The sequence below is a fragment of the Cetorhinus maximus genome, chromosome 29 (assembly GCF_964194155.1).
Source record: "Cetorhinus maximus chromosome 29, sCetMax3.hap1.1, whole genome shotgun sequence".
NCBI lineage: Eukaryota > Metazoa > Chordata > Chondrichthyes > Lamniformes > Cetorhinidae > Cetorhinus > Cetorhinus maximus.
The window spans coordinates 2,381,154-2,407,460 of NC_135907.1; the positions used below are offsets into that span (position 1 = coordinate 2,381,154).

The following is a 26,307-nucleotide window of genomic DNA, read 5'->3' on the forward strand; positions in this document are numbered from 1 at the left end:
AAATCTTATATTAAGAACCACCTGCATATATACAGCACCCATCATGGCCTCAGGATAACCTTTTACAGCCCGCAAAGTACTTTTGGAATTGCTGTTGGGATGTTGGAAATGCGGCAACTAATTTGCATGCAAAAATTCTACAGTCGTGAAATAAGAACCAGGGGTAGTTTCTTTCTTTAAGTGTTTGGTTGAGGGATGAATATTACTCCCGTGCTCCTCTTCAAAAATGATGGTAGGATTTTGTAAGCTCACCTGAGGGGGCAGACAGGACCTCAGTTTAACGTATTATCTGAAGGGAGGTACCTTCGACAGTGCAGCACACCCGCGGTATGGAACTAGAGCGTTAGCCTGTGGTGAGGTGGTCAATTTCATGTGCGTAACTTTGTCACAAACTCCACTTTCCTTTCATTCCACTGTCTTAGGCGGAACCAGACTGTTCATAACCTCAGTGTCATTTCCAGCTGAGCTTCTGACCTCCTAGCCTCTCACAGAATATAGGCAATTCAGCCCATTGTGCATCTGCCAGGAAGAAAGGACTATTCAGTTAGTCCCACTTCCCCACCCCATTCTTTCCTCATAGCCCTGCATATTTTCCCATTCAATATGTCCAGTTTCCTTTTGAAAGTTCTTATTGAATCTGCTTCCCCCACCCTTTCAAAAAGTGCATTCCAGATTATAACAACACTACATAAAAATATACTCATTTCTGTCATGACCCTCAACTCTGTATCCGTGAGTATTACTCTTGCCGCCAGTGAAAACAGTTTCTCTCTATCCACTGGATCAATACCCTTCCTAATTTTGAACATCTCGATCTCTCCATAACCTTCTCTGCTCTAAAGAGAAATCGGGATCTCGAGATAACTGCTGTCCCTCATCCCTGCTACCATTCTAGTAAATCTCCTCTACACCCTCTCCTAAGCCTGATATCTGTCCTGCAGTGAGACACTCAGACCTGAAACAATATTCCCTCACAAATACCGCTCACTTTCACCCATGCAACTCTTTACCTGTCTCCACCCTAGCTGCTGAATTCTCATTGATGCCATTGTCACCTTCAGACTTGACATTTCCACTGCCCTCCTGGCTGACCTCCCATTAACCAACCTCTGTAAACTTCAGCTCATCCAAGTTCGGCTCCCCTTATCCTATGGCACATCCAGTCCCACTCATTCATCACCACAGAGTTGCAAAGCCACACTGGCTCCTAGATTCTCAAATTTAATTTTCTTCTCTTTGGATTAATTGGCTTTGCTCCACCAAAACCTTCTCCAGTATTACAAGCCGCAGTTTGAATTGTATTACTCTGACTGGGGCCTCTAGTGCATCCCACCCTGTCCCCTGTACTCCACCATCACCGCTGTGCTCTCAGTCACCTGGGCTCCATGTTTTGGAATTCCCTCCCACTCCCTCCTTAAAATCCAACTTTCTGACCAAGCTTTTGGTCACCCATCATAATATCTCTCTTGGCTGGCTGCCCAATTTTCCCTTTTAAGCCTTTGTGAAGTACCTTGGGGTGTTTTCCAACCTGGCCAATTACCGTTCCATCAGTCTACTCTCCATCATCGGTAAAGTAACGGAAGGGGTCAACAACAGTGCGATCGAGCGGCACTTACTTAGCAATAACCTGCCCAGTTTGGGTTCCACCAGGGCCACTCAGCTCCTGACCTCATTACAACCTTGGTTCAAACATGGACAAAAGAGCTGAACTCCCGAGGTGAGGTGAGAGTGACTACCCTTGACTTCAACGCCACGTTTGACCGAGTGTGGCATCAAGGAACCCTAGCAAAACTGGAGTCAATGGGAATCAGGGGGAAAACTCTCCACTGGTTGGAGTCATACCTAGCACAAAGGAAGATGGTTGTGGTTGTTGGAGGTCAGTCATCTCAGCTCCAGGACATCACTGCAGGAGTTCCTCAGGGTAGTGTCCTCAGCCCAACAAGCTTCAGCTGCTTCAATGATCTTCCTTCCATCATAAGGTCAGAAGTGGAGATGTTCGCTGATGATTGCACAATGTTCAGCACCATTCGCAACTCCTCAGATACTGAAGCAGTCCCTGTCTAAATGCAGCTAGACCTGGACAATATCCAGACTTGGGCTGACAAGTGGCAAGTAACATCCGTGCCACACAAATGCCAGGCAATGACCATCTCCAACAAGAGAGATCCCTTGATGTTCAATGGCATCACCATCACTGAATCCCCCACTATCAACATCCTTGGGGTTACCATTGACCAGAAACTGAACTGGACCAGCCACATAAATACTGTGGCTACAAAAGCAGGTCAGAGGCTGGGAATCCTGCAGCGAGCAACTCACCTCCTGACTCCCCAAAGCCTGTCCACCATCTGCAAGGCACAAGTCAGGAGTGTGATGGAATACTCCCCACTTGCCTGGATGAGTGTAGCTCCGACAATACTCAAGAAGCTTGACACCATCCAGGACAAAGCAGCCTATTTGATTGGTACCACATCCACAAACATTCACTCCCTCCACCACAGATGCACAGTAGCAGCAGTGCGTACCTTCTACAAGATGCACTGCAGGAATTCAACCTTAGACAGCACCTTGCAAATCCATGTTCACCATTTAGAAGGACAAGAGCGGCAGATAGATGGGAACACCACCACCTGGAAGTTTCCCTCCAACTCACTCACCATCCTGACTTGGAAATATATCGCCGTTCCTTCACTGTCGCTGGGTCAAAATACTGGAACTCCCTCCCTAACAGCACTGTGGGTGTACCTGCAGCGGTTCAAGAAGGCAGCTCACCATCACCTTCTCACGGGCAGCTAGGGATGGGCAATAAATGCTGGCCCAGCCAGTGACACCCACATCCCATGAATATAAAAAAAAATTAAAGGCTCTATATAAAGACAAGTTGTTCATCAGCAACTAATGATCAGGAGGAAAATATGGTGAGCATTTTTCTGCCTGGTTGAGATCTGATTCTTTATCTATCTTCTTTTTCTTAGCCAGTCCCTCCGGATCGAGGATGACTTGCTTCCACTCCGGGTCTATGGGTTCCGAGATGGCTGATAAGTTCAATGTGCGATTTGCAGGCTCTGCCACATGTGGGACAGGTTGGTGCTTGAAGGGTTGGGTTGTTTGGAGGTTTGTGCCTCTGCACGTTCCCAATGTAGTCTCTTGGTGTTTTTGGTGCCTTCCCAGATGAGCCTTTTCCTTCTTGTAGTCGTTCACAAGCCGAGGACTCCCATGAGTTGGCGGCAATGTTTGACCTCTTCAGGGCTGCTTTTGGGGACAGCCCTAATGTGTTTCCATTGTCCTCATGGGAGTCTCCTTGAGACCGATTCAGAGTAGAGCAGTTCCTTTGGGAGTCTGGTGTCAGGCGTATGAATGACGTGCCCTGCCCAACAGAGCTGGTTTTGCGTGATTAGGGTCTCGATGCTGGGCAAGTTGGCTTGGGAGAGGACGCTGCTGTTGGACTGCCTTTCTTGCCACTGGATTTGGATTTGGAGGATCTTGCAAAGGTCCCACTTCACTAATGCTTTGAGGTACCTGCTGTAGGTTGTCTAAGTCTCTGAAGCATATAGGACAGGGATCACTACCGCCTGGTAAACCAGGACCTTGGTCTTGGGTATATTTATATAGAGTGAAAATTCAAACATGAAAAATATAGTTGCTCATCCCAGATACCAACCATCTGAAATGTGAGTGATTTAAATGATGATGTGAGATCAGTCAAGTAGATCTGAAGTCATGTGAAGAGAAAACGTCATATTTATTAAACTGAAAGAGAATCTTCTGAATAGGAATGTCCTTACAGAATCAAACCTTCAATGTTTGGGGATTAAACCCTTATCTCAACAAAATACGCTCATTTGGAAAAATTATCCCATTAATACAGGTAGCATCAAGGAACTTACAGTCAAGTCTGCATCAAATGGACACTTGTGAGGCTGAAGTTATCTGAGACCTTTGTAATTGGAGTAATCCATTACACTGGAATGCTGATCCAGAGCTGAGATGGTTTGTGCCAACTTTGGAAGTGAGGAGCAGGGAAAATGGGATGGGGGCAAGGGAATAGGCAGGACAATGCTCTCCCCCAATTTACACTCCCACCCAGTGCTGTCCTTAGTGGCCAGAGGGAGACGAGTGACAAATCACAAGATGCACTCTGACTGATGACCAATGGAAATGGTGACACCAGCTGTGGGCAGGAGTTGGGTCGTCATGAAAAAGCAGGTGCCAGCCCTGCACACAAAGCGTTAGCAGAGATTATCCCGCGTCACTGGCAAGGGACAGCTTCATGTGAGGTACTTGTGGCAGATGTTGCCTTTCCAGAATTGGCTTGTTCAGCCATCAGAAGAAGTGTAGCAGACAATCTCATCTGACCCCTCCAAAGTTCTGAGGCTGCACTCCTGTCATCTCTCTCAGAGAGATGGGAGGATGCCAAACTGCTGAGCCACCAGTGAGAGGACCTCATGCAAATGGCCATTCATCCAGTCCCCATAGATTTCTTCTTCCAATTTTCCAAAATACCTTTCATTTCCGACTACCAGGTGTACAAAGTTCCAAGTCTGGCAGGGAAGAGACTATACCAACCAACAAGCATTGCAGGGATAACTAACATAAGCAGCAGAGGGGAGAGCAGTTTTTAAAAAAAAAAGGAACGAGTTATTAAAATCTGAAAATGGATTCATATAAACTTTCAAAAGGGAATTAGATAAATACTTGAAAGAGAATTTAAAAATTGCCTGGCGTCGGGTTAAATAGGAGTGGGACTGATTGGATAGCCCATTCCAAAGAGCTGGCAGGCTCACAATGGGCTGAATGACCTCCTCCTGTGCTACATGATTCTCTGATAGCACTGCATTTGGCTAACAACTTATAATGGTTGAATGGGGTGGACAGTGGTTCAGGCTCCAAGTGACCATTGAAGCAGATTTCTCTGTAGGTATGGGCACATGAATAACTTTATCTTTACGCATTGCATGCAGTAAGATTATAGTTCACTGCTCACACTAGTTTCCATAATTCTATTCAAACTATTTGAAATGCTGATCCACAACGATTTTATGGATTTTACATTTACCTATTCATCAAAAGCAGTCTCTGCATTAGCACAGGCCTGCAGTGAATCATTATTATTTACTCTCTCCATTCTATGAGGGGCCACCCAGTGGTCACATGCTCTCTTAGGAGACGACATTTTAAGACAAAGTGTACAAAGAGTGTCAACATCCTGTGTACAATCACAGATGGCCCCAACACATTATCACAGTAAGATACTTTATGAGTATTAAAACATGACCGACATGATCTTAATTGTACGCAAACAATGGCTGAAATGAGAGTCCAGAGGTTCTGAACATCAATGAAGGTGAAGAAGGGGTTCCCCATACTGATCTTGTTCCTTTCTCAACCTCCCACCCCCTGCTCCAATTCAACAGTCTGGCTGGGGTTTTGTGCTGCCATGTCCTCGGACTCAATGTTCAGATGAGACAAAGCTTCAGACAGCAGGTTAAGTCCATCAGTTTAGGAATGGAACCATTTTTTAAAAAAACACAGAAATCCCCTTCTTTCCCTGCTCTCACCAGGTTTCGGCCAGCTTTGTTCAACCTCAAAACGGTGGGTGAATGGACCTCATGCCTGGAGTTGGGGTTGCTGCACTTGGCCTCAGTGCTTATTAGTTTGGGGTGTGGGAGGGGTTACCCTGTTGAGCGCCCCTGTCTGGATTTACAATCCTGCAATCCCCACTGGATTATGGCTCGTTTGTGGATGTCTGGTGACTGCAGTTGAAGTGAGAGTTGAAGTGAATTCCGATGATTGATGCTCCAACTCCCTTTCAGTGAAATTATCTGATTTTTTCTGCCACTCCCTGGTGATCTTGTCTCTTTTAAGTGCATTCTGCCTTTGAAATGTGGCATGTTGTGCCAATGCGCTGACCCATCGCTCCAAATATCTAGCCTATTGGTGCCAACAACACAGCCTAAACCAGCTGACTCTGGGATTTGTGAGTTAGAGTTAGAATCGGGAAGAAACACAAGTCCTGCCTCATTTCACTTACAGCACAGAGAGAAGACACTGGAGAATTTCAGGGGCCCACTGGTCCATTGCTAACTTTCTAGGGGATGTTTTATCACATTCTCCTGTCCTCGTCCTATGCCCTTCTAAATAAAACATTTAAAATATTTATCCACTTCAACTTTAAAAGCAGTTGTGGAAGGGCAATTCGTATCTCAATTAAAATATTATTCTAAAAATATTCTCCTAATCTCTCTGTTCACTCTTTCAGTAATGACCTTAAATTTACGATCTTTAATTACCAATTCACCAACTGTTTCTCCACGATTTACTTGATCAAATCTCAATCTTGAATAGAGTGATCAATCTCCTTTTAACTTTCTTTGCTTGAATAATTCAAGTTTCTCTAACCACTCCTTATAATTAATTCCACTCACCAAATGTAAATCAAATCACCCATGCTGCACTCTGAACTAAACAAACCCAAACAGTCGCATCAGTTTTTGTTAACTGTAGGATAAATTAATTCGATTTTTGTTTACACTGGTAATAAAATAGAAGTCATTTAAATTTGTCCCTCTAACTTCTTTCTCTTTGAGGTCACCTAGTGAACCATATGTCATTCCTGAGCAAAGTGTGCAGTCTGCCGGCCTGCACCAGGTTTCTGCCCAGCTCGCTCTGCCTCCCAAAGACCGCCCGGGGTGATGAGATGACAAAGGCGCACTCAGGACTGCTGTGCAATCCCGGGCTGTATCTGTGATACATCAACCCTGGCTGGGCCCGGTACATTCCTCTCACCAGTCACGGGTTCCTCCTGAAGGTGAAGTGGGTGTATTACCACAGGGCTCTGCTGGCCTTCTGGCTACCTGACCCAAGATGTCATTCACACATCTGATCCAGCAGGCTATTTGACAGCAGAGGGCAGCACCTCAAGGCCAAATCACCTCCACCTTGCAGCAGGGGCTCACCGGAAGTGACCAGGAATCCTAGGTCAAAGGCCAGATGTAACATCCCAAGACAAATCCTTATTTTTACTTTATTTTCTTTCTCCCAAACGCATTCAGGCCTCCCATTAATTTCACTCAAGCCTTGAATTCTCATTACCAGCCAAACACTAAAACCAGTGATTAGTCTTATCTCGCTTTTCTTCATGATATATCACATTACAATTTAAAAAGTTTCTTGCCATCCACCTAATCTTATCAAAGTATAATATTCATAACATTATTTGAAAGAATGCACATCTGAAGCAATTATTACTTATTACATAATATTCAAAGTTTGCAATTTGCTTAGAAAGATTTTAAAGTAAGAAATGGTTGCAGATAAACACTTAACTGAACCAGGTTTATCTATTAACTAACTTATCGAATATTAGCGAGCAATATACTTAAGTTTTATTAACGTACATAAAAACAGGTAGGTGTACCATTGCTACATCACTAATTTGCCACCTCGCTATCTCAAGGAAGGCAGAATGAGAGACTGGGCACTTTGCCATGATGAACCACACCATTCCCCAAACCTCTCTCTGCAAGTAGGGTTCTGTCACTTGTCCAGTTTTGGACTATGCTGCTGGGAGATTTTTTTATACTGTAAGCCGGGCAGCATTTGTGCAGGAAGAAGCCTTGCTTCCTCCAATTCCTTCTGCTTCAGACAAGGCTCGGGTTGCCAACTCTACGTGTCCACATTCCTGGAGGCATCATCATACGAACTCCTGCCACCAACCTCACATACACTCCCGCCATTGGTCAGGCAACATGTCCAACTCCAAAGCGCAGCACCTCCCCACACCAACAGGGAAAGGTCTCAATGCCTGATTGTCAGTCAAACAGCCATATCTAATATATATATTTTTAAAACTAGTAAACAGAAGTTTACTAAAAAACAGAAGCACTCTGGGATGGCTATGACAAAAATAAAATTGAACAAATTCTTATTGCACAGCATAACAGGCAAAGGAGACGAACAATGAGCCAACATGTTCGAAAACAACCAAACTTTGCACCAAGGCCACTTGTGAAAAGCTAGTGCACGCACGCACACACACACACGTGCAAGCACACCGATCACTACAACGCCAATTAATGACATTGAGCAGAATGTTATGAAGACTGAAGGTGAGAAATGGAGCCATGATTTTTTTTTTATGTGCCTATGATTTTTCTCCTGAGTTTGCTGGTAGCAGTGTCCTGCAAAATAAAACTTCACTGCAATCAAAGCTCACGCTGCAGTTCCTCTTCAACTCGAGTTACATGATTTGTGTATCCTGCTACTGGCAGGAGAAAAGCAACAGGTAGTCTAAAACCATCAACCGCAAACATCAACTGGACATCTTACAGGGTTTGAAGGATGTTAAGGGTTACAGAACCAAGGTGAGTAGATGAAGTTAAGATACAGATCAGCCATGACCTAATTCAATGGCAGGCTGAATAGGCTTGAGGGGCTGAATGGTCTCCTCCTGTTCTGAAGCAAGTTAGCTCAGGGTTAAGGCCATAAGCTGATCCAAAGTTCACGCTTGCTTTCTTCTAAAGGTCACTTCACCTTACTAACTCCCTCTTTGCCTAGCTTCTCAATGTCTCTCTCTTTGATTCTCCTCAGTTCTGTCGCTCCCTGCAGAGCCCTGTATGAGTCCATGTGTTGCCTGACAATGGGTCATTTCTGGTTGAAGGTGAGGTTGAACACTGAATGAGTTTCTTAATCCTCACACCATGCTGCTCGCACTACTCCATGAAATGTTAGATACTTCTGTAATGCTGCTTTTGGATGCATAGTTTTCACTGGAACATGATGTTTCTAATCTATAAGTACAGCATTTCATATTGTTCCAAGCATTAGTTTGGTTTGAATTAAGACAGCCTTGGGGTATATTGCTCAAAGTATGAATGTGTGAAACTCAATGTACCAAACGGTTACAAATATGCAAGAAACGACATTACAGAAAGTTATAACATCCCAACGTGAATTGTTGGGACATGGAGCTGTGCAAATTAAATTGGGCAAGGAATGGGGCACTCACAGTACCAACTGACTCTATTCAGCATCACGCTGTGCAATAGTTGTTGTCGTGAAGCCAGTGAAGGCTTGTGCAGTAATGCACCAACTTGTGTCTACAGTCACACTGATGGACCCTTTCTCTAGTTGAGAGGTAGCCTGATAGAGGTCTTTAAAATAACAAAGAATCTGATAGGGTAGACCATAAACGAACATCTTGCCACTTGTGTGGAGTCCTAAACTTGAAGTCATAAATATAAGAAATGGAATAAAGAACTTTGGGAGAAACTTCTTTTATCCAGAGAAAGGTGAGAATGTAGAACTCCCCATCACAGAGTAGTTGAAGGTGAATAGAATACAAAATGTACATGACAGAGAAAGGAGTGGTGGGACATGCTGAGGAGACTTGCGTGGAACATTCAACTGCTTTACACAGAAGGCAATGAATATATGGAGTGGATTGTCTGGGGAGACAGAGGGAGTTGAGTAGGTATTTGGCAGAGAACACAAATTAAAGGTTATGAGAGGGGCAGTTATATCTTCAAATTTTGACACCGGTCAATTGAAATAAATGGTCTAAGATCCTGTTCTTGTGTACAAACTCCCAGCTCTAATAGTTAACTAGGAGGAGCTGATCAAACTTAAAAGAAAAAGTGGTTTTGATGGGTGGCAGGGAGGTGGGAGAGAAGTATTTCTGATGAAGAATGTCTCTCTCCTCCTATTTTCTTTCTCACCAAAAGATACATTTTAATGATGAAGTCCTTTTGGCTCATTTGATTCATCCTTTTAGAATCTCAATCCTACTGCCTTCCATTTCCAGCATTTAAAAAGGGGTTCTAGATCATGGCCTTTCTGTTCAATAAACTTTCCCAGTGGCCCCAGTTGGTATAATCAGAATGCTACTGAGACAGGCAGCAGGAAGGTTATGCCATGAGTTAGCTGATCTTGTGCTGACAGTACTACTGCTAGCCTCAATGCCACTGGACTAGGCAATGGGGGAATGAAAACAAAGTCAGGCAGGGTTTCAGCTCCTGATCATTCATCTGGGAAACATGCACATAGAACTGGCGAGTGCAGCCACCAGGCGCTCTGCTAGCTTCAGGCATTAAGAATGACCAATTGCACCGGATATCTGCAGGAGTCAGTGACTTCAGGGATGAAAACGGGAGGGGAAAAGACAGGACAGGCGCACTGGCTGAAGCCTTTAAAGAACTGCTCCATTTCTCCTTCGAAACCAGCTCAGGAGATGCCCTCGACAGCAGCACACTGTTAAATTCAGTGTTACTATCTGACTGACTACTCTGTACATCAGCAGCTCTGCTGACAGATTAAGGGTCTCAGTGCACCTTTTAAACAGCAATGCTAAAGTGAGATAAATACACAAATTTAAAAATATAAACTATTTTGTCCTATCTCACTCTGATAAAATTAGCTCCTAATCTTTCTTGTTGTGATTCTCCATCTTAGGCTATTGCAAATTTTCTTCCCTTTCTCTCTCCAAAGCACTTCCCCCTTGCAGGGATACTGTACCCACTGATAACATGCCCAAGTGTCAATTGTTTAGAAATGGTTGGTGTACTTGTACTCACTGCAAGACAGTCATCCACACACACACACACACACATACATGTGCACAGACTGATAACTATCAGATGTGGAAACCCTGCTCTCTATTTTCTTTCTGTCCTCGAAGTCAAATCGGGTCCTTTCCTGTACATCTGTCACACCTTCTGCGATCAGCTAACTCAGTGCGTTGATCCCAGTGTCTTTCTGGTCAATATGGCTCAGCTCTTCTTAGGGTTAATTCACTGAGCCATCCCTATGGCTATAACGTAACGTGCGCTCGTAAACCAATCTGTCACTGTAACACAGACGCCAAACTTACTGACCTCGCCTCCTCCCCTGCCCACCCCCAGCAGCATCCAACCCATCTGTAAGAGCTTTAAGGACTTGTTTTTTGTTTTAAAGCTGCTCCTGCCTTGTTACAATTGCAATTAAAGACAAGAGAAAAACGCAGCATGTGAGGCAACAGGGGTCACCTCGGTGTAGTAAGGTCACGATTTATGACTGTACCCATCATTTTACCAAACGCAATTTTTTCTTTAAATTTAAAAAGGTTGCAGTGATAATTAAACTGAACCGGTTTTATCCATTAATTTAAGTCCTTCATCAAAAAACTGTATTTGCCGAAATCATTGTCGTCTGGCGCGATCAGCATGTCCTTCCTGGCTTTGGCAAGTTTCATTTTCATTAAGTCTTTGCGTTCCATCCACTCTTCCAGCTCTGACTGGCTGTGGGCAAATCGGCATTTATCGCCATCAGGACAGCATTTCTTCCTTTGTCTGGGGGAAAGGAAAGAGTTAAAATACAGATACAGGAACATGGGAACAGGAGGAGGCCATTCAGCCCCTCAGGCTTGTTCAACTATATTCTGGAATTATACAGAATGTACAGTACAGAAAGCAGGTCATTCGGCCCAACTGGTCCACACCACTGCTCATGCTCCATAGGAACCTCCTCCCAACTTGTTTCACCTCACCCTATCAACAAAACAAACTATTCCTTTCTCTCTCATGTGTTTACCTAACTTTTTCTTCCATTCCCTGTGGTTGATCGATATTTTAACATCTACCTGTCTGGGTTCCGTATCCTGTCATACCCAGCCCATCTATTAATTCCAGTTTTCGCATTCTCATTGGTCCCCAACCTCAGCAGTTTTTTTGAGGGAGGGGAGTGGAGGAGGGAAGGTGCCTTGTTCTGGTTCGAAGGGGCAAGTCTGCTCATTCATCTTTGTTCGGGGTTAACTGCAAGGTTTGGAATGCCTTAACTTTATAAACTGGAGTTGGAAAGTGTCCCGTTACAGGATGCTGTGAATGGGACTAAAGAGAGGTGCCAACAAATGCTTGAACTACCGAAAATAATGTTTAATAAAGTTTAAGAGGCGCTTTTGCAAGTGAAGCCTATGGTAATGACAAATAGTCAGTGCTATACAGGCAGTTGTCAGGGATACAGGGGGGTGGTGGGGGGGAAATGGTGTAAGCGGTGGAAAATATTCTACTTCAGACAGCTCTCTGCTTGAACTCTCCTGTGTTGACTCCTGTACTATCTCCTACTTTAACTCATTCTTTCTTAGGACCTCAAAACCCTGGACGTCCTTACCCTGTTCAGTCTTCCTTTCTTCCCTATGAACTTCAGGCTTTTTAAAAAAACTTAAACTTGGTATCATCTTACTGTGGTTTCCTTCCTTCCTTGTCATCTGCCCATTCTTTGACCCTTAGTAGTGTCTTGAGCTATGGGTCGTTGCTATTATTTTTCAATAAAACTAACTAGGAGGAAGAGGTAGCTTGTTCTATGTCAAATCATGGCAGAAAGCACACTTATGAAGACCTCCTTGCAATATTGCCAGTGAGGTCATAAATGGAAATAGTGATGAAATTGTAAATGAAAATACTGAGCAGCGGAATTCCTAAATGCATTGAAAAGAGTACGGCATCATAGCAGTTATATTACTGGATTCAGTAATCCTGAGGCCAAAACTAATAATCTGAAGACATGAGTTCAAGTCCTACAACGCCTGGGGAATTTAAAATCAATTCATTACCTAAACCCGGAAAAAAAAAATCTCGTGTCAGGAATAGTGGCCATGAAACTACCAGATTGTCATTCAAAGCCATCGGGTTCCCTAAAGCCCTTTAGGGAAGGAAATCTGCCATCCTTACCCAGTCTGGCCTACATGCGACTCCAGACCCACAACAACTTGGGTGGCTCTTAAATGCCCTCTGAAATGACCTAGCAAGCTAGTAGTCATAGGATTACACAGAATATCTAATAGAGAAACAGGATCATTCTGCCCAACCCGTCCACACTGGCAGTAATGCTCCACTTGAGCCTCCTTCTGCCTTGTCCCTCATCTAACTCTATCAGTATTACCCTCCATTTCCTTTTCCCTCATATGCTTAGCTAGCCTCTCCTTAATTTCAGCTGTACTATTCACTTCAGCCGCTCCCTGTGGTAACAAATTCCACACTCTCACCACTGTCTGAGTAAAGTTTCTTCTGAATTCCCAATTGGATTCTTTGGTGACTATCTTACACTGATGGCCTCTAGTTTTGTTCATTCCCACAGTGGAAACATGTTCTCTGTGCCTACTCTTTCAAGCCTTTTATAATTTTTAAGACCTCTATGGGTCACCCCTCAGCCTTCTCTTTTCAAGTGAAAAGAGACCCAGCCTGTCCATCCTCTCCTGATAGTTATACCTCTGCCATTCTTGGCATAATCCATCTTTTGACACCTTTGCCAGTGTCTCTGTATCTTTTTTGTAATATAGCATCCAGAACTGCACATAGTACTCCAGGTGAATTCTAATCAAAGTTTATTACAGAATTAACAGAAATTCCCTATTTTTAAATTCTACCCCTCTGGAAATAAGCTTGGTTTGCTATTTTTAAAAAAAATTCCCTTAACTTGTACCACAACTTCTAGTGATTTAGGTATTTGTACTCCCAAATCCCTTTGTTCCTCTACCCCTTTTAGATTGTTTTCTAAATAATATGCACCCTCATATTTCTTGCCAAATGTAATGCCTCACATTTATCTGTGTTGAGATTCATTCGCCAATTATATGCTACCACCTTCTCAAGGGCAATTAGGTATGGGCAATAGATGCTACATTTGTCTGTGACATCCACATCCCGTGAATGAATAAAAATAATTACAGTATTGTTGTGCACAGCGACCAAAAATCCTTTTCCCAATCACCTGAAATGAATCTTTGTAATTATTTCACCTTTTACTGCTGGCTAGTCCTTTCAGAATGTGCTACATCCCCATTAAAACAATAACCATTCGTAAATGATGACTGCTGACTATGTTTGTTTTGGCTCCTGTCCTATGCACAGTTGGTTCTTGCTTTCCTTCCATCTGCCCCATGCCTCACCTCTCGCACAGCCTGAACTCTCCCATAGGGAAACGATGTTGCCAACAGTTCTGATCATCCTCGGAGTTGAACACCTTGTCTTTGTGCTTCTCTGACGTGATGTGTTTTGCCCACTGCTTCTCACTGTTGCTGTTTTTCCCACAAAGCCAGCAGTGGTAGCCGATCTATTGAAATGTGATGACACGGCAGGTTAGAGAGGGGAAGGATATAACCAAGCCAACATATATCCTTGAACCAAGACTGTTTTAGTCTTAGGACTTTGTGGTTTTGCCCCTAGCCAATTTCTGCAACCTCCTTCAGTGCTACATCGTAGCCTGCCCTCTCTTCTTCTGAATCTGGCCTGCTGCACAACCTCTTGCCCTCTAAGCCACTCTCAGTGACAGCGCCTGAGCCAGCCTAGTTCTGTCAATCTGAAATTCTCATCCCAAATCCCTTTGCCTTCTTTCATCACCTTCTAAGACCTCCAGAAAGATCACCTCTCTCATCATGCCCTTCGTCCCCTGAGCTTCTACTGTTGGTGTTTATTGCCCACTGTCCTTTTTGTTTGTGAAGTACAATGGGGTATTTGACCTTGCTAAAGGTGCTACAAATGTGCAGGTAACAATGGTGTCATTGGTGAAGGCACAAGGCTGAAAGGCAAGATTCTATCAGGGAAAATAACAGAATGGAATTGACCAAGCAACACTCCCACTAATAGCACATTTTCCAAGTGGACAGGATACTTGAACCATACATCCCTGAGTTCATGGGTCAATCCCCAGTCTATGCTGGTGTAGCTGCTCTTAGCCAGGATAACAACAGAGAGCAACACAATTAGCCGTGGCCACCCAGGACTAGATAAAGAAAGGAGAGGAGATAAGACTGGTCAATATCTGGTGGTACTTGCACATGGGTTGATACTGGACGAGTTCAGATTGAGCTTAGCTGTGTTGTGCTCAGTTTTCAGATAACCTACTGACCCTCACTGACCAGGCACACACGTGAAGTACAACCCTGGAGAACATTAACTAAAGAACAGTCAGTGCCTTCGAGAGACCTGGCAAGAAAATTGAAAAGGGAAGGAATGAAATGGATGCAGTTGTCTTGTTTGAAGTTTGGCCAGAGGTGGGTTACAATGCATTGGGAGGAAAGGCTTTTTAAGAACTCCAAACCTTAAGATGAACGATGCATCTCAAGTGCATGAAGACGCAGTCTAAAGTGCTTTGCACTTGTGTCAGCACATAGCTTATTGGGTAGCCAATTCCAGATCTTGTGCACCCACCTTCTCTTTGTCCAACCATTGGCACCATGCCTTCAGTTGTCTAGGTTCCAAGCTCTGGGGCTCCCTCTCTAAACTTACACAACTGATCCCCATCTCCTCCTTTAAGACACACTTTAAAACTCAGCTCTTTGACCAGGCTTTTGATTACCAATTTTGGTATGATTACACCTCTTGTGCTCCTTGGGATGTTTTTCTATGTAAAGGTGCTTTACGAACACAAGATTTTGAGTGCAGAACCCAGGCTGACACTCGAGCAGTACCGAGGGAGTGCTGCACTTGTCTTTTGGATGAGACGTGTCATGAAGATGTGATTACAGCCATGAATTACTTACAGGCATATTGAACTTTTTACAGAAGACTTGTATGTTTTTAAAGAAAGACAAGCAAGGACACTAAGCAAAAGATGGCTGATCATGTAAAGTGACCACTTTCTGGAAATTCCTATGTGGATTATACTGACTGACCTGTCCTGAGAGAACATGGAATGTCGCACCTGAAAAGGTCCCATGGCCTTCTTCAAGCAGACACACTTAAAAGGGAGATAGGAAAGATACAAAAGACTGAACTTTAATCTCCTGTGGTTGAAGAGACAAACGACTGATTACCACGTCCCAGCAGTCATCTAAAACCCATCTCCTGTTGATTCATATCTCAAAATGTGTAAAATGGTCAGTGATCAAAGAAGACTCTGGCCACAAGACATGGTTTCTTTCCCTTACAGGAACACATAGGGAAAAGGGGTTAAAAAGCAAGCTGCAGAGCAGTGCAGTGTGTGCTGGTGTGCTGCGAGACTGACAGAACAAGAAGACCACCTAGTCACTCCTGCAGTTGCAGGCAAAGTCTCTCTCTCTCTTTCTCTGTTGCTGGAGGAAAGGATCAGCAAAGTCACAATCTTCAGATTCTTCAGATACCCTGCAGAACCAAGTGTCTCCAAACCAACTGCCAAAGTCAGCTCTACCGGAATCACGCAACTTAATGGACGCAGCATTTTGCCAGCTACGGCTCACGGACAGGCCAAAGACTGATTCGTATATCTTTAAAATATTTATTTGGACTCTTAACTTCTCACTTCTGATCTGTGTGTATGTGTTGTGTTTATATTATTTTTCTCGGGTTTTCAGTAACTAATAAACTTACTCTTTCTTTGGTTGAAGAAAGCCTGGTTAAATTGGCTCCTTCTAAAAAAAAATACATTTGGACTGGGAAAAGGTATCCATGGGGGAAGGGATCCCTTTTAAATTAACCTTATTGCGACCAACTGAAGGGGTTAAATAAAGGGGAGCCAGCTCATTCCTCTTCACCCGGGAGCATAACAAAACTGGGGTCCCATCCGGAAGTTAAAAGATTGGGGGTGGGTGGGGCCTCGCCTGGGGACCCGTTGTAACAGACATTAAACTGAGATTCTAAAGCACTTTTTCACTTATTTCAAAGAACAGCGGGAGATGGGAGGGGGTGGTCTAGCCACAATCGACATCACTAAAACTAATAAATACGGTTATTATCACAGGGCTGTTTGCGGGAGCTTGCTATGCAGATTGGCTGCTGTGTTTCCTACATTACAACGTTTACACTTCGAACGTATTTTACTAGCCGTGAAGCGCTTTAGAATGACCTGAGGTTGTGAACGGCGCCATTAAAATGAAAATCTTTTTTTTTTGAGCAAGTGTTTTCCCCTCAACCAATTTCCCCCCTTTGCTGCAGTAGGATTTCACACACGTGGGGTGGACTTTTACGGCCCTGTCGCAGCGGGACCATAAAATCCCGCCGGTGTAAAATTCCGCTCATGGCGTCCTTCAGGCACAAATCCGAACGCCCATTACTTACATTCGAGACTAAGACAATGATAGTTCATAAGTCATCCCACTGCAGAGACATCGTAGCCAATGTCCACTTTTTGGCAGAGGTTGCTCGGTGGAATGGATGGAAGAACGCAGGCTGTGTGCCTGTGATTCCCAATGATGCACTCCCCATGTGCAGTGCAGTGCTCTGCCCTGGGAGTTCCAGATGTTACCCCTATGTTCTGTAGGTACTAAAGCCCAGTGCAGCATTTGTATTCCCAATGTCACTGACATTGAGAAGAAATAGGAGCAGGAGTAGACCATTTGGTCCCTCGCGCCTGCTCTGCCATTCAACTGTTGATTTGATCTTGGCCTTCACTTTCCTGCCTGTTCCCCACAATCCCCGACTCCTCTGTAATTCAAAAATCTGTCCAACTCAACCTTGAATAAACTCAATGACCAAACCTCCACTGGTCTCTGGGGTAGAGACTTCCAAAGACTAATGAAAATCAAGAGAAGAAATTCCTCCTAATCTGTCTTAAATGGGAGACCCCTTATTTTTAAACTGTGCCCCCTAGTTCTAGATTTCCCCATGAGGGGAAACATCCTCTTAGCATCTACCCTGTCAAACCCCCTCAGGATCGCTTATGTTTCAATAAGGTCATCTCTTATTCTTCTAAACTCTAAAGAGTATCCCGCCAACCTGCTCAACCTTTCTTCAAAAAAAAAAACCCCTTTATGACAGGAATCAGCCTAGCAAACCTTCTCTAAACCACCTCCAATACAAGTATATCCCTTCTTAAATAAGGAGACCAAAACTGTACACAATACTCTAGGTGTGATCTCACCAATGCCCTGTATAGTTGTAGCAAGACTTCCCTACTTTTATATTCAATCCCCCTTGCAATGAAGGCCAACGTTTCATTTGCTTTCCTAATTATTTGCTGTACCTGCATGCTGACTTTTTTGTGATTTATGTACGAGGACACCCAGATCCCTCTGTATCATTAGTTACAGAACATAATGCACCTCAGGTCTTTCATAATCAACCTGCCGCCATCTTCAACACAAAGAGTCTTATCAATATTAGAACCTCTAAAGGTTGGGATCCAATTTATTTCCCTTCTTTTAATGAAATTGCTCCAAGAACCTTAGTTCTCATACGTACCCCAGCATCAGCATAGTCAGTGGGCATGTGGATCTGCTTCTCGCTCTGCTTGGTGGTGAGTTCCGTGGGCTCCCCAGTCATCATTGGCTTCTGGTTCTTCAGCCACATCTCATACACCTGCTGCATGTCATACACTGCACGGAAGACAAGTCAAATGTCGGTATACCTAGAGCAGTGTACTGAATTTCAGCTTCAAAGTGCTGTGCTCAAAGCATCAGTAATGGGAGAGGGTTTCTACTGTGGTGCTTACCCAAAGAATATTTTTCTTGTCAGCTGTGGCTCAGTGGGAGCACTTCCCACCTCTGAGTCAGCAGGTGGCAAGTTCAAGTCCCACTCTCGGCTCACAATCCAGTGCAGTACCAAGAGAGTGCAGTACTATTGGAGGTGCAGTCTTTTGGATGGGATTTTAAACCGACATCCTCTCAGGTGGGTGCAAAAGATCCCATGGCACTATTTCAAAGAAGAGCTGGTGTCCTGACCAATATTTACCCCTCAGCCAACATCACTAAAATGGATTATCTGGTCATTTTTCAAATTGCTGTCTGTGGGAGCTGGCTGTCCACAAATTGGCTGCCACGTTTCCTACGCTACAACAGTGACTGCACTTCAGAAATAATTCATTGGCTGTGAAGCGTTTTGGGGCAGCATCACTAGGATACTTTGACAATAGAGCAGGGGCTACTACTGCTCATAGGGCAGTTAATGCCTTCAGGAGAGAAAGGGAGAAAATTAAGGGGGTAAAAAAAAAGAATTACAACGCAGTTAAAACAAAGCAAATCCACTTACTTTTGGTTTCCTTCATGTACGTCCAGGTGTCAAGCTCCTCAAAACTGTGGGCGAATGAGCAGTTTCCAACATACTGGCACTTTTTCCCCTTTGCAACATGTGTACACAACTGGAAAATAAAGAAGATTGTTTTATTTTTTGAGTATTTAATTGCACAGTGAATGCTAAGCATTGGATAAGAGACAGACTCCAGAACCTGGCCTCCTGCATCGCTATTAGCATGGCCAGTTAAAGGCAGCTGAACCTAAGAGAAACTGGAGTGATCAGTGATACTGTGGGAACTTCTGGTTTGCCTGGACCCAGATGACTTCAAGTAGCTTCTTGTGGTAAAATTTCCAGGAGGTTGATGCTCAGGTGAACTCGATCTTTGTGACTCAGGAATCTAAGCATATAGCTGAGGACCACACGGTCTGCTTGCCACTGACTGGCAGAATGCTGGGCGAGTTGTGCACTGATCACAACTCCCCTCCCCTGCATTGCCTGTCCATCAATGCACACAGCATGGCCCAGAACACAGCCTCAAAAAAAGAGACTGACCAGAACAGTCCGCTCGACATGTTGAAGCTGCTATCTCACGTCCATTGTAAGGTCCAGCTACATTCTTATTGTCCCTGATGTTTCTGTCTCAACTAACCTGCTAGACAAATTCTTCCAAATATTTAATACTTTTAGCATCTCTCCAGAGCAATAAAGGGAAATTTTCTTTTACTCATTTACAGGATGTGGGCTTCGCTGGCTGGGCCAGCATTTATTACCCATCCCTAGTAGCCCTCGAGAAGGTGGTGGTGAGCTGCCTTCTTGAACCGCTGCAGTCCATGTGGTGTAGGTACACCCACAGTGCTGTTAGGGAGGGAGTTCCAGGATTTTGATCCAGCGACAGTGAAGGAACGGCGATATATTTCCAAGTCAGGATGGTGGCCCAGCCAGCGAAGCCCACATCTCGTGAATGATTAAAAAAAAAAATCTATTTTGCCATTAGAACAGTGTGATCACTCACACTCCCAGATGACTCTGGGTGTAAGCTTTGTCTCAGTGGGTAGCACTCTCACCTTGGAGAAGATCATGTGTTCAAGTCCCACCCCAGAAACCTGAACACATAATCCAGGCTGACACGCCAGTGTACTACTGTGCCAATACCACACGGTCAGAAGTACCATCCTTCAGGTGAGACATGTGGTCATGTTCCAGTATAATATGAGCTTTCAGTTAATACTTAACATTTTGAACACAAACAAGACTATTAAAATGCCTGCTGCAAATCTTGTAACCCTTGGCATTCTGAGCTCCAGACTGCCCTGAGTCTCAAGCCAATACCAAATTAAATATGGACATTCACAGCCATTCAAGGAATTCACACATCCCTTTACTTCAGGGTGGACCATCAACAAAAGAACTATAGCATTCCAGCTGGCTCATTTTCCTGCGTCGCCATGGACAAAAATACATTGAAACTCCACGTGTGTTAGATGAATGTGAATGGGTCCAATTGACCTTCCATTGTATTATGATGGCCCCCTCATCCAAATTAGGCTGGGTGAATCTCAAGGTGTCGAACAACAATATAGAATGTGTAATCAACATACTACCAATTTTTGGAAAAAAGACTGAAGTTGTACAAGTCACATGGTGAAGAAGCCATTTTGTTCGCTGCTTTTAATAACAGTAAGAAGCTGTTTTACAGACAGAGCTCCATCTTAAAGCCATCAAACCAGCAAGTCAACCAAACAACCAAGATAATAAACAGCAATACCTTAAAAGTGGGAGAAAGACTCCTGCCCCCTACACCCCCTGTTCCAACTTTGAGTTCACCTGAGAACCAACCTCCTGGAAATTCGACCACAAGAAGCTGCTTTACAAGACCGTCACTTCAACTAAAGCATCAACTCATCTAAGAAACCACAGGCCTGCCATGAAAGAGACTGAGACAATCATAAATTATAATTGTCATCTGTATCTAACCTTTTTGTGTGTGAACTGAGTGAGTGAGACGTTGAATTTTCAGGGCAAGTGTTTAACAATCAATAATCTTTTTTATAAAAAAAACTCGCAAAACTTGCTGCTGGGATTATTTAAATTGGAACAAGCACTCTGAGGGTAAGAAAACACAAACCTTTTACGTACAAACACACTGATCACGGGTAGTGAGAAAACACACAAATTCTGTCCATCACACTGTCTTCTCTGCAGATCCCATGGCACTATTCGAAGACTAGCAGGGGAGTTCTTTCCAGTCTCCAGCCCAATATTTATATCTTAGCCAACATCAGAAAATCCGATTGTCCGGTCATTATCATACTCCTGTTTGTGGGAGCTTGCTGCATGCAAATGTGTTGCTTTTCCTATGTTATGACAGTGACTACACTTCCAAAACGACTTAACAGCTGTAAACTGCTTGTGACACCCTAAGGTCATAAAAAAAGTCACTAGGAGGGCAAGTTCTTTGTGTTTTCCTTTACTTACATCGTACTGCTGCGGGATGTTTCTGCAAGAGGGCAAAGGCCGGATGGCAACCCACTTCTTACGTTCATTTGACATCACCAACATTACCCGCCGCTCCTTGGTCCACCTGCACAGAAAGAACAGGAACGTTCACCATTCTGGGCACCACACTTTGGGAAGGACATGACATCTTTGGAGAGGGTTCAGAAGAGATGTAGTAGAAGGGTTCCAGGGATGCAGAAGCACACAAGGATTAGGAGCAAGAGTAGTCCATTCAGCTCCTTGAGCCATTCGACAAGATCATGGCTGATCTGATTGTGGCCTTAACTCCACTTTCCTGCCTGCACCCCCCATAACCCTTGACTCCCTTGTCAATTAAAAATCTACTAAACTCAGCCTTGAATATATTCAATGACCCAGCCTCAACTGCTCTTTGGGGAAGAGAATTTCACAGTCTAACAGCCCTCAGAGAAAAAAATTCTCCTCATCTCAGTCTTAACTGGGAGAGCCCTTATTTTTAAACCGTGTTCCCTAGTTCCAGTCTCCTCCAGTCTCAGCTTCCACCCTGTCAAGTACCCTTAGAATCTTATATGTTTCAATAAGATCACCCCTCATTCTTAAAAACTTCAACAGGATGAGGGATTACAGTGATATGGATTGCATTCCCTGGTATTTAGAAGATTAAGGGGTGATTCTATTAAATTAAATTAATTTAAATTAAGATTAAAGGGAACAGATGGGGTAGAAAGGGGGAAACTATTTCCACTGGTCAGGCTAAAACTAGGTAGACAGTCAAAATATTAGATCAAGGAATGATATTAAAAACACTTCCTCACACAAAGGGTGGTAGAGGTTTGAAACTCTCTTCCACAAATGGCGATTGATACTTGATCAATTCTTAATTTTGAACCTGAGATTGGTATATTTTTGTTGGCCAATGGTATTAAGGGACGTGGGATATGGAGTTAGGTCGCAGGTCAGCCATGATCTCATCAAATGGTGGAACAGGCTCGAGGGGTTGAATGTCCTCCTCCTGTCCCTAGGTTCCTGTGGATTGGCTGGAGAAACTGGAGTTGCTCTCCATTGAGCACACAAGGCTATGAAGAGATAGAGATGGTTAAAATAACAAAGGGTTTTACACAGGGTAAATAAAGGTCAATGATTTATAACTGCTGAAGGGTTGAAAGCAGAAGGTACAGGTTTAAGGAGATTGCAAAAGAACCAGAGGCGACATGAGGGAAAACATTTTATTCAACAAATGGTTAGGATTTGGGATGCACTGCCTCATAGGGTGTTGGACGCAGATTGAATAGTGCCCTTCAAATGGGAATCGGATAAATACTTGAAGGATTGAAATTGGCAGGTATGATGTGGTGGGCATCACGGAGATATGGCTGCAAGGGGATCAGGACTGGGAGCTAAATATCCAAGGATATACATCCTATCAAAAAATTAGGCAGGTTGGCAGAGGGGGTGGGGTTGCTTTGTTAGTAAGAAATGAAATTAAATCGATAGCAAGAAATGATGTAGGGTCAGATGATGTAGAATCTGTGTGGGTAGAGTTGAGGAATCGCAAAGGTAAAAAAAACCATACTGGGAGTTATGTACAGGCCTCCAAACAGTAGTCAGGATGTGGGGCACAAGATACACCAGGAGATGGAAAAGGCGTGTAAGAAAGGCAAGGTTACAGTGATCATGGGGGATTTCAATATGCAGGTAGACTTGGAAAATCAGGTTGGTAGTGGATCCCAAGAAAAGGAATTTGTAGAATGTCTACGAGATGGCTTTTTGGAGCAGCTTGTGTTGGAGCCCACTAGGGAACAGGCAATTCTAGATTTAGTGATGTGTAATGAGGCAGATTTGATAAGGGAGCTTAAGGTGAAGGAACCCTTAGGAGGAAGTGACCATAATATGATAGAAGTCACCCTGCAATTTGAGAGGAAAAAGCTGGAATCAGATGTAACGGTATTACAGTTGAATAAAGGCAACTACAGAGGCATGAGGGAGGAGCTGGCCAGAATTGACTGGGAGATGAGCCTAGCAGGAAAGACAGTGGAACAGCAATGGCAGGAGTTTCTGGGAGTAATTTGGGAGACACAGCAAAAATTCATCCCTAGGAAGAAGAAGCATACTAAAGGGAGGACGAGGCAACCATGGCTGACAAGGGAAGTCAGGGACAGCATAAAAGCTGAAGAGAAAGCATACAATGCGGCGAAGGGCAGTGGGAAACCAGGGGATTGGGAAGCCTACAAAGACCAACAGAGGACAACTTAAAAAGAAATGAGGGAGAAGATTAAATATGAGGGTAAACTAGCCGGTAATATAAAAGAAGATTGCAAGAGTTTTTTTAGATATATAAAGGGTAAGAGGGAGGCAAAAGTGAACATTGGGCTGCTGGAAAATGACGCTGGAGAAGTAGTGGGGAACAAAGAAATGGCGGAGAAACTGAATAGGTACTTTGCATCAGTCTTCACAGTGGAAGACACGAGTGACATCCCCAAAGTTCAAGAGAGTCGGGGGGCAGAGGTGAGTATGGCGGCCATTACCAAGGAGAAGGTGCTAGGAAAATTGAAAGGTCTGAAGGTGGATAAATCACCTGGATTACACCCCAGAGTTCTGAAGGAGATAGCTGAAGAGATAGTGGAGGCATTAGTGGTGATCTTTCAGGAATCACTGGAGTCAGGGAGGGTCCCAGAGGACTGGAAAATCGCTAATGTAACCCCCCTGTTTAAGAAGGGAGTGAGGCAAAAGACGGGAAATTACAGGCCCATTAGCCTGACCTCGGTCGTTGGTAAGATTTTAGAGTCCATTATTAAGGATGAGATTTCAGAATACTTGGAAGTGCATGGTAAAATAGGGCAAAGTCAGCATGGTTTCATCAAGGGGAGGTCATGCCTGACAAATCTGTTAGAATTCTTTGAGGAGGTAACGAGTAGGTTAGACAAAGGAGAGCCAATGGACGTTATCTACTTGGACTTCCAGAAGGCCTTTGACAAGGTGCCGCACAGGAGGCTGCTCAGTAAGATAAGAGCCCATGGTGTTAGAGGCAAGGTACTAGCATGGATAGAAGATTGGCTGTCTGGCAGGAGGCAGAGAGTGGGGATAAGGGGGTCCTTCTCAGGATGGCGGCCGATGACTAGTGGAGTTCCGCAGGGGTCAGTGCTGGGACCACAACTTTTGACTTTATACATTAATGATCTAGATGAAGGAACTGAGGGCATTCTGGCTAAGTTTGCAGATGATACAAAGATAGGTGGAGGGACAGGTAGTATTGAAGAGGCGGGGAGGCTGCAGAAGGATTTGGACAGGTTAGGAAAATTGGCAAAGAAATGGCAGATGGAATACAACGTGGGGAAATGTGAGGTCATGCACTTTGGTAGGAAGAATAGAGGCATAGACTATTTTCTAAATGGGGAGAGAATTCAGAAATCTGGAACGCAAAGGGACTTGGGAGTCCTAGTCCAGGATTCTCTTAAGGTTAACTTGCAGGTTGAGTCAGTAGTTAAGAAGGCAAATGCAATGTTGGCATTTATTTCGAGAATATAAAAGCAGGGATGTGCTGCTGAGGCTTTATAAGGCTCTGGTCGGACCACATTTAGAATACTGTGAGCAATTTTGGGCCCCTTACCTCAGGAAGAATGTTCTGGCCCTGGAGAGGGTCCAGAGGAGGTTCACGAGAATGATCCCAGGAATGAAAGGCTTAACATATGAGGAATGTTTGAGGACTCTGGGTCTATACTCGATGGAGTTTAGAAGGATGAGTTGGGATTTGATTGAAACTTACAGAATACTGAAAGGCCTGGATAGAGTGGACATGGGGAAGATATTTCCATTAGTAGGAGAGACGAGGACCCGAGGGCACAGCCTCAGAGTAAAGGGAAGACCTTTTAGAACAGAGATGAGGAGAAACTTCTTTAGCCAGAGAGTGGTGAATCTATGGAATTCATTGCCACAGAAGGCTGTGGAGGCCAGGTTATTGAGTGTATTTAAGACTGAAATAGATAGGTTCTTGATTGGTAAGGGGATCAAAGGTTACGGGGCGAAATGTTGAGAAACTTATCAGCCATGATTGAATGGCGGAGAAGACTCGATGGGCCGAATGGCCTAATTTCTGCTCCTATGTCTTATGAGAAAAAAATTGCAGGAATATGGGAAAAGAGTTTGGGGTGTTGGTGGGACTATTTGGGTTCCCCCATAAGGAGCAGGTGCAGACATGACGGGCAAAATGCACTGTTCCATGATTTCATAAACCTCAACTTGCATCTATATCCTTTGCCATTGAGTGCACCAGTTGATCAGTGAAGGCTTCGCCGTCCAGTGAGCTACATGGACCAGGGGTTTATCAGTTTCAACCCACCATTCTCTGCACTCAGCAATCATTGGTTAGGGATCAGCCAGTGTGCTGCTTATAATCACCCTATAGCAACCACAGATAGTTAGTGACTGGATGTACTGCAGTCCCCAGTTGAATAGCCTGTGAACACTCGCATTCTCTGGCTCACGTGTGAACTGCATAGTGGCTTGGCTGTGGGACAGCTGGGTGGTCAGTACCAGGATCCCAACACATAAGTGGCTCCGACTGAAAAGGTGAGAAGGTGGAGAGAGTGCAAAGGTGAGCCTGGAACAAAGCTAATCAGCCCTCACAGTGTGAGCATATCCCAAACAAGTAAGAGAGGGTGAGGTCTGAGAGAGGGGCGACGGCAGGAGGGGGTGAGGGCGGGAGGGGGAGAGGGCGGGAGGGGGAGAGGGCGAGGGCGAGAGAGGGAGTGGGAGAGGGCGAGGGCAAGAGAGGGAGAGGGTGAGGGCGAGAGAGGGAGAGGGCGAGGGCGAGAGAGGGAGTGGGAGAGGGAGAGGGAGAGCGCAAGAGAGGGAGAGGGTGAGGGCGAGAGAGCGAGGGCGAGAGAGGGAGAGGGCGAGGGCGAGAGAGGGAGAGGGTGAGGGCGAGAGAGGGAGAGGG

The 26,307-nt window shown here is 44.4% G+C and overlaps 1 protein-coding gene across 1 annotated transcript in view; it reads right to left on the bottom strand.

The window, feature by feature from the left end:
- Window positions 1-11,061: 11,061 nt before the first annotated feature.
- The window catches only part of LOC144669552 (zinc finger CCCH domain-containing protein 7B-like), an 86,340-nt gene continuing 71,094 nt past the window's right edge, over window positions 11,062-26,307 (bottom strand). The window contains exons 19-23 of the mRNA XM_078532034.1: window positions 21,372-21,477; window positions 18,912-19,020; window positions 18,126-18,259; window positions 13,919-14,082; window positions 11,062-11,324 (exon numbers count right to left, since the gene is read on the bottom strand). Of these exons, the coding sequence (XP_078388160.1) occupies window positions 11,135-11,324; window positions 13,919-14,082; window positions 18,126-18,259; window positions 18,912-19,020; window positions 21,372-21,477 (703 nt within the window). The 3' untranslated portion in view covers window positions 11,062-11,134. The remainder of the gene's footprint in view (window positions 11,325-13,918; window positions 14,083-18,125; window positions 18,260-18,911; window positions 19,021-21,371; window positions 21,478-26,307) is intronic.